We start from the raw sequence: 14,124 nt of genomic DNA, 5'->3' as shown, positions 1-14,124 counted from the left end.
GGGGCGCCTGGGTGGCTCAGTCGGTTCAGCACCCGACTTCGGCTCAGATCATGATCTCGCAGTTCGTGAGTTCGAGCCCCGCGTCGGGCTCCGTGCTGACAGCTCGGAGCCTGGAGTCTGCTTTGGATTCTGCGTCTCCCTCTCTCTCTGCCCCTTCCTCGCTCATGCTCTGTCTCTCTCTGTCTCTCAAACATGAATAAACATTTAAAAAAAAAATGTACTTTCACTTAAAAAAATTCCATGGTTCAATCAAGATCTCCCTTGCATTTGATTATCGTGACTCTTTTAATCTAAAACAGTCCCCACCCCAGCCCCATTGACCTTCTGAAGTTGTTTTGTTTCCTCTAACTTGCATTTCACCCAGTATGTCTTTGGGGTAGGTTCCTATAAGTGGGATTGTTTAGGCACAAAATAAATGCATAGGCGGTCTTGCTGGAGATTAACCCATGATTCTTCCACTTTGCGCGTCCACTGAAAATGCAAGTGCTGTTTTCCCACAGCCTTGTCAACAGTGAGCCGCCAGAATATTGGGTGTCCTTTTTTGCAGTCTGATAGGTGGAAAATGTATCAAAGTAGTGTTTTTTTTTTTAATTAAATTTATTTATCTTAAATTCAAGTTAATTAACCTGCAGTGTAGTATTGGTTCAGGAGTAAAATTTAATGATTCATCACTTCCATATAACCCCCAGTGCTCATCCCAACAAGTGCCCTCAATGCCCATCACCCGTTTAACCCATCTCCCTCCCCACCTCCCCTCCAGCAACCCTCAGTTTGTTCTTTGTACTTAAGAGTCTCTTATGGTTTGCCTCCTCCTCTGTTTTTATCTTATTTTTCCTTCCCTTCTCGTATGGTCATCTGTTTTGTTTTTTAAATTCCACATGTGAGTGCAATTATATGATATCTGTTTTTCTCTGACTTATTTCACTTAGCATAATACACTCTAGTTCTGTCCATGTTGGATGGAATCTAAATCTTGCAGATGGCAAGATTTCATTCTTTTTGATCACTAAGTAGTATTCCATTGTATATGTATCCCACATCTTCTTTATTCATTTACCTTTTCCGGTATATCCAAAAAAATTTAATTCTCTCCCCCCAAATTTGTAGCGTAAATGTTTTAAGTCTAGGTTTCTTCTCGGCGTCCCTCAAAATACTTTAAGTTTACAGATATTGTGTACATCAAACAATACATTGGAATTAGTATTATTGGTAAATGTGCGAAGTCATGTGCCTACATGCTAAAAAGTACCTTTTTAGCACCTCACAGGCATTTTTTGGTCCTTTGTAAAAATGTGTCCATTTATAACTCAACTTCTTACCAAAAACAATGGGTGTTTTTTATAGCTCGGTGCGGCGGTAAGGATGGATGACCAGAATTCATTGGGACCAGGCAAAGGGCCTGGAACCAAGCACTGGGACACAGTCCTGCCTCTGCCCCTCCTCTCTGCTCCCATCCCACCCACTCCGGGAGTGGGGAGGCTTTTGCCCCCTTCAGCAGTTGTCATCAACCTTCTCTTGAACAACTACAGGGACAGGAAGATACCTTAGACGTTCATTCTCCTCTCCTATTTACCTCCCACCTGCGGTCTCCAGTTTCTCTTAAGTGGCGGTGTTAAAAGAGTCTGAAATCCTCTCTCTTTTTTTAAGTAAATATTCTTAATTTTTTAAAAGAATGTAACATAGATATTCACAACCATGTTTCTCTTCTCAAGATGATCTACTTTGGTTTCTGTAGGAAACTCCCTTAAAAAGCTTTGAATAGTGCAGGTTGACTTTTTCTGTGTCCTTGCTGTGGCGACTGAGGCAGCCTAAAAATCACTTTGATTTTTCCTAATATTACTGTCATCCAAAACAGAAGTCTGGTCGGTCATGCATGTAGATTTCAAAATCTTTTTCCTTAATGAGAGCAGTTCCTTGATCACAGGTCTAGATTTTTAGGTTGAGTCTGTTAGTCAAGTACCTGAGATTTCATTCCTGGGCCTGGACAACTTAACTTGGTTACTTAGAAATCCTTTTTTTTCTTCTTTTTTGGTGCTTGGCTGGGTTCTATATAGCTGGGATTGTTAGACAAATGACTAACAGGGAACAGAGGTATTACTATAATACTGATTGTCACAAATCTTATTTTTCTGACTTTATCAGCCCTTTGGGATCAATCAAGATAACATAATTTGAGAGCCTGCCATATATACTTCAGTGTTCTGAGTTAGGCTATCCCTCAAGGAGAACTAAAGAGGAAACAAGACCAGCATTTGAACAGTGTGTACCTTTTATATAATCAATAATACTAGAACCAAATGATCACACGGACGTGCTCTTGGGTGTGTGAGGAGAACTAGATAACTACGGGCTGTGGTAGACTAGCTTCCTAGCTTTGTGAGAGAATCAGGGGGCTTGAACGGGTCCTCAGAGGAAATGGAAATTGGGGAGGTGGAGGAAAGCAGTTCTTCAGGCAGAGTTACACAGGCACAAAGGCAGGAATGTTCAGGAGATAGGCAGAGTATCAGTAGGAAGAAAAGTTGGCTGTATGAACAAGACTTTTATCGAATAAGAAGATACAATTCTAGAGAGACAGATCAGATTCCCAAGAGATCAAGACTTAAATTCAGGGCGGTTAGGAATTTTTGAGCGGTAGCTTAATGTGTGTCAAGTTGTATGTTCTAGAGGTAACAAGAGAGGAGGAGGAGTTAAGTTCCCGGCCTGGTTACCACAAAAATTGTTAGCGACAGACAGGCACATGGAGAAGCCACTTTGGGGGATATTTATCTGCCGACCGAAGTCAGTTTTAAAGGTATGGGCTGTGGGCACCTGGCTGGTTCAGTTGGTAGAACATGCAACTCTTGATCTTGGGGTCATGAGTTTGCGCCCCACACTGCGGGGAGACTGCGCTTAAAATTAACACGTGAATGAATGAATGGGCTAAAGAATCAAGTTTATTTGATTTAGCAATCCTCACATGGAAAACAAAGGTCTGTAAAGATTCTTTTTCACAGACGCCCTATGACTGTTTCGTACTAAGCATCACCGAAAATGAGCACCTCCCATTATCTGGCAAGGCTGGCTTGCTCGGTTCTTTTTTGCATATCTGGGCATCTTGCTGATTTTTTACAGAACTCAAACAGCTATATTGGGAGCTGATAAACTTATGGCCGCTCTAACCAGGTTTTTTTGGTGCTGTTCACTTAGCCAATCGTCCAATTTCCAGTTTCATTAAATGCTTTTTGTTTTTTTAAAACCTTCAGCTACTATTAGGAGTCCCTCTACAAATAATGCTAAATGCTATTCAGTTTCAAGCTTCTAAAATTTCTTGAGGCCAACACCTTATATTGAAGAGGATCAAAATAACATCTATATTTCCTAAGTCGACATTCATTTTTGTGTGAAACATTATAGGTTGATCATCATTTGGTCAGGTTATATTAATTATTTATTTTTATTTTTTTAATGTTAACTTATTTACTGAGAGAGAGAGAGAACACGTGAGCAGGGGAGGGGCAGAGAGAGAGGGAGTGAGAAAATCCCAAGCAGGCTCCACGCTGTCGGTGCAGGACCCGATATGGGGCTCAAACCCACGAACCATGATATCATGACCCGAGCCGAAATCAAGAGTCAGATGCTTACCCAGCTGAGCCACCCAGGTGCCCCTCTTAATGTATTTTTTATTTTTTATTTTTTTTTTATTTTTTATTTTATTTTATTTTATTTTTTTAAAGAAAGGCAGACTGCCACGTGCAGCGCCTCATTTGGATGTGTCTGGAGTCTTGGAAGCTTGACTACCCTACGTTCTCCTACAAATGGACCTTGAGAGCTTGTTTGGAGGTTCTAGCAGGGGAGCGCAGCTACTCGTATACCCTTGACCGAAGAACGGTCCTCCTCTATCGGGGAAGGTCGTCCTCTTCGACCGAGCGCGCAGCTTCGGGAGGGACGCACATGGAGCGGTGAGGGAGGAAGGGGACACCCGCCTAGCCAGCCAGATCAGCCGAATCAACCCTGGCGATCAATGGGGTGACAGATGTCACAGCCAGATCGCCCTCACATCCTGTATTTTTTAAAAACTAGATTACTTTGCCTTAATATGTTCAAGGTAATTAACCATTGGGCTAGCTTTATGCAGGTAGTTGTTAAATGTTAAAACATTTTGTGAATAGTTAAGGACGCCATAGTAAAAAAAAACTTTATTGGGCAAGATTTATTTCAAGGCCATCAATGCCATTAACACACTAGACCAGTGTGTAGGATGTCTTTCTTACCAGTCAGGTCTCAAGAATTCAGAACTATTCTGAATACTGATCTTTGCTTATTATAAAGTAATCTAGATTTTAAGATGTATAGTTATGTTCATAGTCCTCACTGGGGATGTTTGGCTTTTTATTTGCTCGAGTTTCTGTTTAATTTGTAATGGTAGGCAAAACCAGATCGAATGGATTCAGTGTAAAATGATGCATCGTGTACAAAATTCCATACTGGAACATTTGTTTTTCTTCTTTTTAAAAATCTGTTTTCCCTTTTACTAAAAATCTTTTTTTTTTGTATTATTTACCAAGACTCCTGTGTTGGTATATATAATTCATAGTGAATGACTCTCTTAAAAATGTAGTCCTTAGTTTTCCCACCCTAATAAGCAGTTGAAAAAAATTCCCACAGTGCTTACATTTTGAACTTGGATTTGAAAGGACTTCTTTGGAAAGATACATCTCAATAAATTACATGAAACAATTTTAATGAATTTCATGCTTCCAGCTAGTATCATCTAATGTTTTAACCTCAAACTATATGAACTGAGTTGGCTATTTGTACAGTTCTTTTATGTTCTCCGTATTCAGTTTAGCATAAGACATCATTCTAAAAGTGCCAGAATTGTTTGCAAGTTACCAAGGGAGGGTCTCATTTTTAGTTTTCACATAGGGAAAGTTATTTTTACTGAATGTTAGCATGTTAGGATTTACCAGTGTCCTCTTATTTAGGTGGAATGGAGTAATGACCATTTTGTGTACTTGATTAAGACATTAGGATTCATTCTTTCATTTGAGAGGCTTTCTCTGCATGCCTGTGTGCCAGACCCGGTTCTAGACGCTGGGTGCACCGTCTCCGGGGGAGCACCGGAGGGGACGAGTATAGTGGGAGGGCCAAGAAGACAAGGAATGACGGTGTTGAGTGTTAGGACAAGGCAGAACTTGAGCTGTGTGAATTCTGAGGGTTGGAAGGATTTAGTAGTTAGATTGGAAGGTAAGAACTCAGAATACAAACATGAATATTTTTCAGGTTAGTAGATTTTGAATATAAAACATTGTGAAAACTGGCTTTGTGTTTACTTACTTTACATACGTATCCTTTCTTAAAGGTAGAAAAGTGATTAAAACTGTGTGAGTATTTTTGATAAGACCTGTCTCACTTTTAAACCCTGAGGCAATCCGTATATCCCTCACCAGCCTTAGTGCCACCGGCAAAAGAGAGAAATTAGCTAATTTCGCATAATCTCTGAAGTCTGTTTTCACAAGTGGATAAAAGAAGACTTTTACATCCTGTTGCTTTTTGACAAGCATTATATATCAAATACAGAGGAAATTGATTAAGTGTGGAGAAAAAAATTATATAAATTAAATTCAGAACCATTTTCTGTTTTTCATAATAAAATGATTGCTCAAAGAATTCCATCTGATGACTGTTGAAAGCTCACTGCAGTTTATGATATAACTGATAAAATCTGCATCCTTGGCCTTCCAACAACCTTTACACCAGCAGATGGTGGGCGTAAAGATGTCATTCATCATTTATTTACAATGGACTTTATTTATTCTAGTGTCAACAGCTGCCCCAGGGAGTGGGTTATTGAATTCAAATGTGAGGCTCTGGGTTATTTGCTTCCTTTCAAATTTGTCTTCAGAGCTTAGTTGCTAGGAGTCCATTCTGTGTTCTAATAATGATTCATGTATTGTGAAGCCATTCAGTAAATTGGGTTGTCAGGGATTGCCAAAAAAGGTTTAGAGGTCTTGTTGGGGGCGGCTGTGGGGGGGTGGGGGGGTGGGGGGGGCATGTGCGTCTGGTTGACTTGAGCAGTAGTGGTAGTATTTTGTGACTTTTTCCTAAGACTGGTGAAGTTATACTTTCTTTCCCTTTGCACGCTCATTCCCTACCGGCCCATATTCTATATATGAATGAAAAGAAAACGTAGAGGACAGTTTATTAAAGAAAACTCTCAACCTTTTCTTTCCTCACAGGCAGGGCAGGAGTCCTTTCGTTCCATCACACGGTCATATTACAGAGGTGCGGCAGGCGCTTTGCTAGTGTATGATATTACAAGGTGAGAACGTGGGATGTGTCCATCCATTTGGTCAGTGCAGAGACTTCCTCTAAGTAAATACACTTGCCAGTTATCAGAGTATGGCTTTGCCTTTGACCTTAAAACTGAGGTGTCTTGAATTTAAATTTACTACAGAAATCTGCAACTAAATTATTTTCTTATGTAAATAAACACCTAAGTTAATCAATTTGGTAATATTACTTACACATTGGAATTTTCTAAAGTGGGGTTACATTTCGTTTCCAGGTAACCGTACTTGAGATTTGTTTCTCATTACGTAAGTGGATATGGCTAAAAGTAGTTACCTTTAATGGAATGTGTGCTGTTCATTGCACACTACTAGGGAGAACACTTGGAAAATAGTCAAATTTTCTCTTATTTTTAGGAGAGATACATTCAACCACTTAACAACCTGGTTAGAAGATGCCCGCCAGCATTCCAATTCCAACATGGTCATTATGCTTATTGGAAATAAAAGGTAAAAAGTTTATCTAAAGCTTTTTTGCATTAACGATGAAGACTGTGGATAGCAGTTTGTGTGATAACTGTTAGAGTGCTTATCTTCTACGTTTGTCCAAACGTAAGTTATTGGTGTCTTAAATTGCAAAATTTTGAAAATCCTAAGGTGATTCTTTCAGTTTTAAAATACAGATGATACGATTTGTTGGACATCATCATCATTGTCATTATTATTATTAGAAATAGTTTTGGTTGGAAGGTAAACTTTAAAGAATAATCTGAAGGAAGTTCATCTGATTCATAATTGAAATAAAATACTGTAGATCACTGTTAAATGTTATCCAAATTATTTTAAATACTTCACAGTAGAAGTAACAATGTGTGCAGAGTTAAGAAAAAATATTTTTCTTTTTTTTAATGACTTAATGTGCATTAAAAGTTCATATAATACATATATCATTCAGGTGTATTTTCATGAAAGCCCTGAGACACTTCTAATACTCTTTAGTAGATATCACATTAGTACTTTTAAACTTACCTCTAAGGCTTTACATTCATGTTATCCTAATGTTTTTTTAATCTCATTTCATTTTATATCTCTAGGCAGCATTATTTGCAGCGAATGTCTTTGTGTTCTACATTTAAAATAATAGTACACGGGAAAACCTTTTCGGCCATAGTTTCTCTAAACTTACAGAGTGTGGGAAAGGCTTCACTAATTTTAGTAGAAAATTACAGTGGCAACAAATAAAACTAGTATTCTAAATTTTCATACTTTTATCTTATCAGTGTTTTTCCTTGTGTCTGAAACCTGGTGGGTGGCAACTTACTGATGGCTTAAATTTGGTTGTTGCCAACTCTGAGGACCTTATAGTCCCGGTATGCAGAGGAAAAGCATAATATGTACAAAGGTGTTCTCACTACAAAATGGGATGGTAATTAAGATTACGGAGGTGTTGGCTAACACCTTGGTGGTAATCATACTATGTCATATAAATGTATCAAACTAGCACATCGTACAGGTTAAACTTACACAGTATTATGTATCAATTATATCTCAATAAAAAATAATCCCTAAACAATTCTTAAGAAAGTATTTTCGTCACATCTACTTGATCCCCCCAACTCTAAGCTAGTTACCATGGTCTTCCTAAATTTCCAATATTAGATGACTTCTTTCTTATATGTAGAGTCCTTTAATCAAAACAAACACAAAAACAAACAAAAAAAAACAAAACCTAAATAAATGGAGAGATACACTGTACTTATTGATAGGAAAACTCATTTTTTAAGATGGCAGGTCTTCCCAAATTGATCTAAAGATTCATTGTGTTCCCAGTCAAAATTCTTCATCTTTATTTATCTTTGAGAGAGAGATGGCATGTGAGCAGGGGAAGAGCAGAGAGAGAGGAAGATACAGAATCCGAAGTAGGCTCCAGGCTCTGAGATGTCAGTGCAGAGCCTGACATGGGGTTCGAACTCACAAACTGTGAGATCATGACCTGAGCTGAAGTCGGACACTTACCCGACTGAGCCACCCAGGTGCTCCCCACCCCCCACAACCAAAATTCTTTAGGCTTTTTAAGAAGGTGGAAATTAGCAAGCTGATTTTAAAATTTGTATGAAAATGCAAAGATCATAGAATAGCCAAAGTTGGGGGATTCACTGGTTGCACTGTACTGATTTCGAGATTTATTATAAAAGTACTACAATCAGTTTAGTCTGGTATTGACATAGACCAGTGGAAGAGAGTGAGAAATCCAGAAGTAGATTCATACATACATGGTCAATTAATTTTTTGACAAAAGTGCCAAGACAGTTCAGTGGGGGAAAGCATCAAATGGTGCTGAAGTAATTGGATAGCTGCGGGGGGGTGGGGGGACCTTGACGCTTACCTCACACCATATACAAAAATTAACTGGAGGTGGGGGGCAACTGGGTGGCTGAGTCTGACTCTTGATTTTGACTCCGGTCATGATCTCACAGTTGGTGGGATCAAGCCCCATGCTGGGCTCTGCACTGTTAGTGCAGATCCTACTTGGGATTCTCTCTCCCTCTCTGTGCCCCTCCCCTCCTGGTGCTCACGCATGTGCGTTCTCTCTTGCGCGCAAAATAAGTACGCATTTTTTAAAAATCTGGGAGACGGGATGCCTGGGTGGCTCAGTCGGTTAAGTGTCCAACTTCGGCTCAGGTCACGATCTCACAGTTTGTGAGTTTGAGCCCCACATCGGGCCCTGTGCTGACAGTTCACAGCCTTGGCCTGCTTTAGATTCTGTGTCTCCCTCTCTCTGCCCCTCCCCTGCTCGCACTCTGTCTCTCACTCTTTCTCAAAAATAAATAAACATTAAAGAAAACCTCAATCATTTCACGCTCATTACAATGGCTAAAATTAACAAGATTAACATAGCAAGTATTGGCAAGGATGTAGAGGAACTGAAACTCTCATATTGCAGATGGGAATATAAAATGATACAGCCAGTTGCAAAACAGTTTGGTAGTTTCTCTAGAAATTAAACATGCATCCGATAAAACACCTAGGCATTCTGTTCCTAGGTATTTACCCAATGTAAACATGTTTTCATAGGGCTGCACAAAGAATTACACACAAATACTCTAGCAGGTTGGTTTATAATAGGTCATAAGTGGAAACAACCCACATTTCCAATAATAAGTGAATGGATAAATTGTGATATAGTCCTACAATGGAATACCACTCAACAATAAAGAAGAATGAGCCATTGATATATGCAGCAAAGTGGATGAATTTCAAAATAATTATGCTGAGGGGTGCCTGGGGGGTCAGTCGGTTAAGCATCCAGCTTCAGCTCAGGTCATGATCTTGCGGTTCCTGAGTCCGAGCCCTGTGTTGGGCTCTGTGCTGACAGCTCAGAGCCTGGAAGCTGCTTCAAATTCTGTGTCTCCCTCTTTCCCTGTGTCCCTCCCCTGCTCGCACTCTGTTTCTCTCTCTCTCTCTCTCTCTCTCTCTCTCTCTCTCTCTCTGTCTCTCTCTGTCTCTCTCTCAAAAATAAATAAACATTAAAAAATAATAATAATTATGCTGAGTGAAAAAACCCAGACAAAAATGAAGATGTGTAATTATATAAATTATAGTAGTGAAGACATATATAAAATACTAGAAAATGCAGAAAACAGATCATGAGTTGCCCAGGGTAAAGTGGAAGGAAAGGATGGATTATAGTGGGGTGTGAGGAAAAGTAGGAGACGTGAATGGCTTCACGGTAAACATGTCAACCTCGCCATTTTATACTAAATGTGCGGTTTCTTCTGTGTCAGTTATACTACAATAAAGTTGTAGAAACAAACCAGTAAGATAGCAAATAGCATTGTATTGTATAGATTTCATTTTAGAAAAAGTTATTTTAATAGAAATCAAGGTTTGCTGTCAAGAGAAAATATTTACTTAAGTGATATTTCAATTATAAAAGACCAATTGTTACTTCTTTGTGACCAGAAGTGTCTATCATCTTGGCCTTTGCTCAAAGCCTTTTGTGGTTATTCTTCATTTAAATTATCTCACTAAACCTTTTAAGATTAAGGCTTTTGTAGGGAAACTTTAGTCTTTGTAGTATGGAACTATTCTTACTACCATTCAGTGGTGAGGTGTGAAATAATAAGAGAAGAATTTTGGAGAATAAAGAGAATTTTCATACTTGTAATCTTACCAGTGTTTTCCTTGTGTCTCAAACATGGTGGGTGGCCACTTACTGATGGCTTAAATTTTGTTCCTGCCCATGAGGAGCTTATAGTCTAAGTGAAAAAGAAAAGCATATTATATACAAGAGGTGTTTCTAATGAGTAGAGATGGGTGGCCCTTATAATTTAAGCATAGTAGCTGTGGAAAGACATTTTAAGGAAGAAACTAGGAGAAAGGAACGAAGAATGTATGACATGCAAAGAGTGAATAGGAATGAACAGAGATAAATGAGGTAATTATCATTAGATGAGGTGAATTGGGGTAGACATGGGAACAGGGAGTAGGCAATTTTTGAATTAGATGAATTAAGCAGTAGGGAGCCAGTAAAGGGATTTGAGAAGGGCAGTGGCCTAGTCAGAGTGACGGATGACACAGATTTTTCTTACTATGGCATTTTAATTTTTTTTTTTAACGTTTATTTATTTTTGAGACAGAGAGAGACAGAGCATGAACGGGGGAGGGGCAGAGAGAGAGGGAGACACAGAATCGGAAGCAGGCTCCAGGCTCCGAGCCATCAGCCCAGAGCCCGACGCGGGGCTCGAACTCACGGACCGTGAGATCATGACCTGAGCCGAAGTCGGCCACTTAACCGACTGAGCCACCCAGGCGCCCCCACTATGGCATTTTAAACTGGTTACACAAGAAATAGGAAGCAGAGCCTACAAAGATGAAAAATTCTTGGTAGTCAAAGGTTATAATACAAGCCGTCAACAAGAAGGGGGTATGGGTTATGAATGCCTTAGGAAGGAAGGATAGTTAAGTAATGGAAACCATTTAAATGGGATTATTGGGAATGAAAGTCAAAGACAGCAACAGGATTTTTATGCCTGGAAATTTGAGGAAACAAGTAAAGAAGGGTGTGATAAAAGAAAGGTCGTGCCTTCTTTTATGTTTCCTTTTTTTTTTTTTAAGTAGGCTTCATGCCCAACGTGGGGCTCGAAAGCATGACCCTGAGATCAAGAGTCAGATGCTCTACTGACTCATACAGCCAGGTGCCCCAAAAGATCATGCATCCTAAATTGCCACTTATTTATTTATTTATTTATTTTTAACAATCTCTCAAACGTACGTGTCTTTAATCCTCTTTGCTAAGATAACATTTGCAAATGCAGACATAATCAGAGATAGCGGGAGTGGAAAACCGTAATTTTATCCCAAAATAAGGTATTATTTAAATATGGCTTATGCTTAAAATGGGATAAAGGTACTTGAGGGGCAAGGTATTTTCTTGAAGATTTCGTGTAATTCAAAGCTAATATTCCCTTAAGAACGATAGAAGAGGAGGCTGATTTCCAGGAACATGTTTCCACATCACTGTTGCTAGTGTTTTCCCCCCATTTTTTATTCCTACTAGAATGTAAGCTCCATGAGGCCAGGGGTTTTTAGATTTTTGTCTATTTTGCTGAGTGGTCTGTCCCCAAATGTAGGAAAGGGCTTGGCACACAGAAAGCCCTCAGATTATAGTTGGATAGTTGCCTGTGCTATATAATATTTGTAAACTTAGTTTGCCTTCCTTTTTTGTTCTCATCTTACCACTAATATCTCATAGCATGGCATCTAAATGAACAGTAGTATGACATATCCTTGTGGTTCCCTTTGTAATATTCTATATCAAACTTTCTAACATTTCAGATTTTCAGGAGTAATTTTTTGAGACTTGCACCACTGAATGCTTAGATGACATTTTATGAATTGTAAATTACTTTAAACGTGTAACAACTGTGATAGTTACAGAATCACTCAGAAGGTTCAATTACATAAACAGTGGTGACTGATGTCCTGAGTAACAACTTTGTAAACATAATTGACAGCTTATTCCGGTCAGCCAGCTTGAAAGGTATCCAGTTCCTGGTGAATTTTGTAAAGGTGAAACAGTGATATTACTTTAACATTAGATAGAGGAAACATCTTTGTTTCATCTCTAGTTTGTGTAATGTAAATTTGCATAAAATACTAACGTTCTTTACTGTGCACTCAGTAAAAATAGTACTGTGAAAGACTGCAAAATTATATGGGAAAGTGATCCACAATATACAGGAAATGAAGAAAAAGGCAAAATAAAACAGTGGGTATGAGCATATTCTGATGGGAAGAAATAGACAATAATAAAGGAGTAATCTAGAATTATGTTCACCAAGATGTTCATTACCTGTGGAAAGTGAAATTATGGGTAATTTTTTTCTTTGTATTTTTCCATATTTGACAAAAAGTTCTCCAGTCAGTTTTTATCAGGAATAGTAATCCTTATATAATAGTAGTCTGGATGGAATCACTCTACCAGCTCTTCCTAGAATGTGAACTTGGATGCTTTATTCCACCTCTTTGTTCCTCTGTTTCCTCATCTGTCAAGTGAATTAAATGAGATAATCCATGTAAAACACTTCACACAGTACCAAGTTCATTCCGTGTCACTCTCCTCATCCATGAGTAAAAATGGTTAAGTGAATTGTGATGGATATTATTAATTCGTCACTAAAAATTGTGTTTATGGAAAAGAGGTCGTGACACAGGCAGCAGGGACAGGTGAAGGAAAGTAGGGCGCGAAGTTGCAGCTGGAGCATGGCTTTGCACATGTGTGACAGAGGTCACTGTGGAGTAGAAAACCAGGACTAAGAAGAAAGAAATTAGAAGTAAGTCGATTTGGGGATGCCTGCCCTACTTTCTAGAGTAACCTTCCGCCTCTCCCTGGCTCTCCTCACTCTGCTTACTCTGCTCTTCTGCATTGACCACTCGGTCACACTATATTCTTTATTCAGTAGTCTAGTCCGTCCTCTACCCAGAATGCGCCCTTTTTTGTCTGACTTGTTCATTAGTACATCCCAAGCGCGCTTAGTAAAATTCCCGGCTTATAAAAGACATTCAATAAATATTTGTCAGATGAAATGATTTCCTTTTTTTGGATATTTCTGTATTTCTAATTTAATAACGATGATACTAGGCATTTATGAAACTAATGCTGAACTAAAGGAAAATTAACATAGATGTGCGATGCCGGTCACATTCTTCGGAGTGCCAGATCTAAAGGGGTGTGAATTTATCACGTGTTGATGAGGATTGTGATACAATGGGAACTTTCAAACACTGCTGCTGAGAGTATAAATTACACAACTGTTTTGGGAAGCAACTTTATACTAAGTATATATTCAAGTACAATGGCTTTTGAGCTTTTTGATTTGACTTAAATGCATTTTATATCATGCCCTACTATGTGTGTACTTACATAAAAACAAATTCCATGAGACAGTGGGTGATGCACTCTGATATTTTCTTTTATTCCTTACTATTTCACTGAGTCATGGCCCAGTTTGAAAAACACTACCTTTGAAAAGTTGTGGCACATGTACACCAAAGTGTGTGAAAATTTTTTATCGCAACATTGTTTATAATAATGAAAAATTAGAAATTACTTTGTCAAATGGAAAATTAAAAAACAAATTGTGTTGGGGCGCCTGGGTGGCTCAGTTGGTTCGGCGTCCGACTTCGGCTCAGGTCACGATCTCACGGTTTGTGAGTTCGAGCCCCACGTCGGGCTCTGTGCTGACAGCTCAGAGCCTGGAGCCTGCTTTGTATTCTGTGTCTGCCTCTCTGCCCCTCCCCCGCCCCTCCCTCTCCCTCTCTCTCTCTCTCTCTCTCTCTCTCTCTCTCTCTC

At 39.1% G+C, this 14,124-nt stretch overlaps 1 protein-coding gene across 4 annotated transcripts in view; it reads left to right on the top strand.

The window, feature by feature from the left end:
* RAB2A (RAB2A, member RAS oncogene family) overlaps positions 1 to 14,124 on the top strand; it is an 85,863-nt gene that overhangs the window by 47,129 nt on the left and 24,610 nt on the right. For all 4 annotated transcript variants that reach the window (XM_049633373.1, XM_049633372.1, XM_049633374.1 and 1 more), the window contains 2 exons: positions 6,219 to 6,301; positions 6,687 to 6,779. In XM_049633373.1, the coding sequence (XP_049489330.1) occupies positions 6,219 to 6,301; positions 6,687 to 6,779 (176 nt within the window). The remainder of the gene's footprint in view (positions 1 to 6,218; positions 6,302 to 6,686; positions 6,780 to 14,124) is intronic.

The sequence above is a fragment of the Panthera uncia genome, chromosome F2 (assembly GCF_023721935.1).
Source record: "Panthera uncia isolate 11264 chromosome F2, Puncia_PCG_1.0, whole genome shotgun sequence".
Classification (NCBI taxonomy): domain Eukaryota; kingdom Metazoa; phylum Chordata; class Mammalia; order Carnivora; family Felidae; genus Panthera; species Panthera uncia.
The sequence above is the reverse complement of the archived record's forward strand: the minus strand, read 5'-3'. Positions and strand labels throughout refer to the sequence as shown.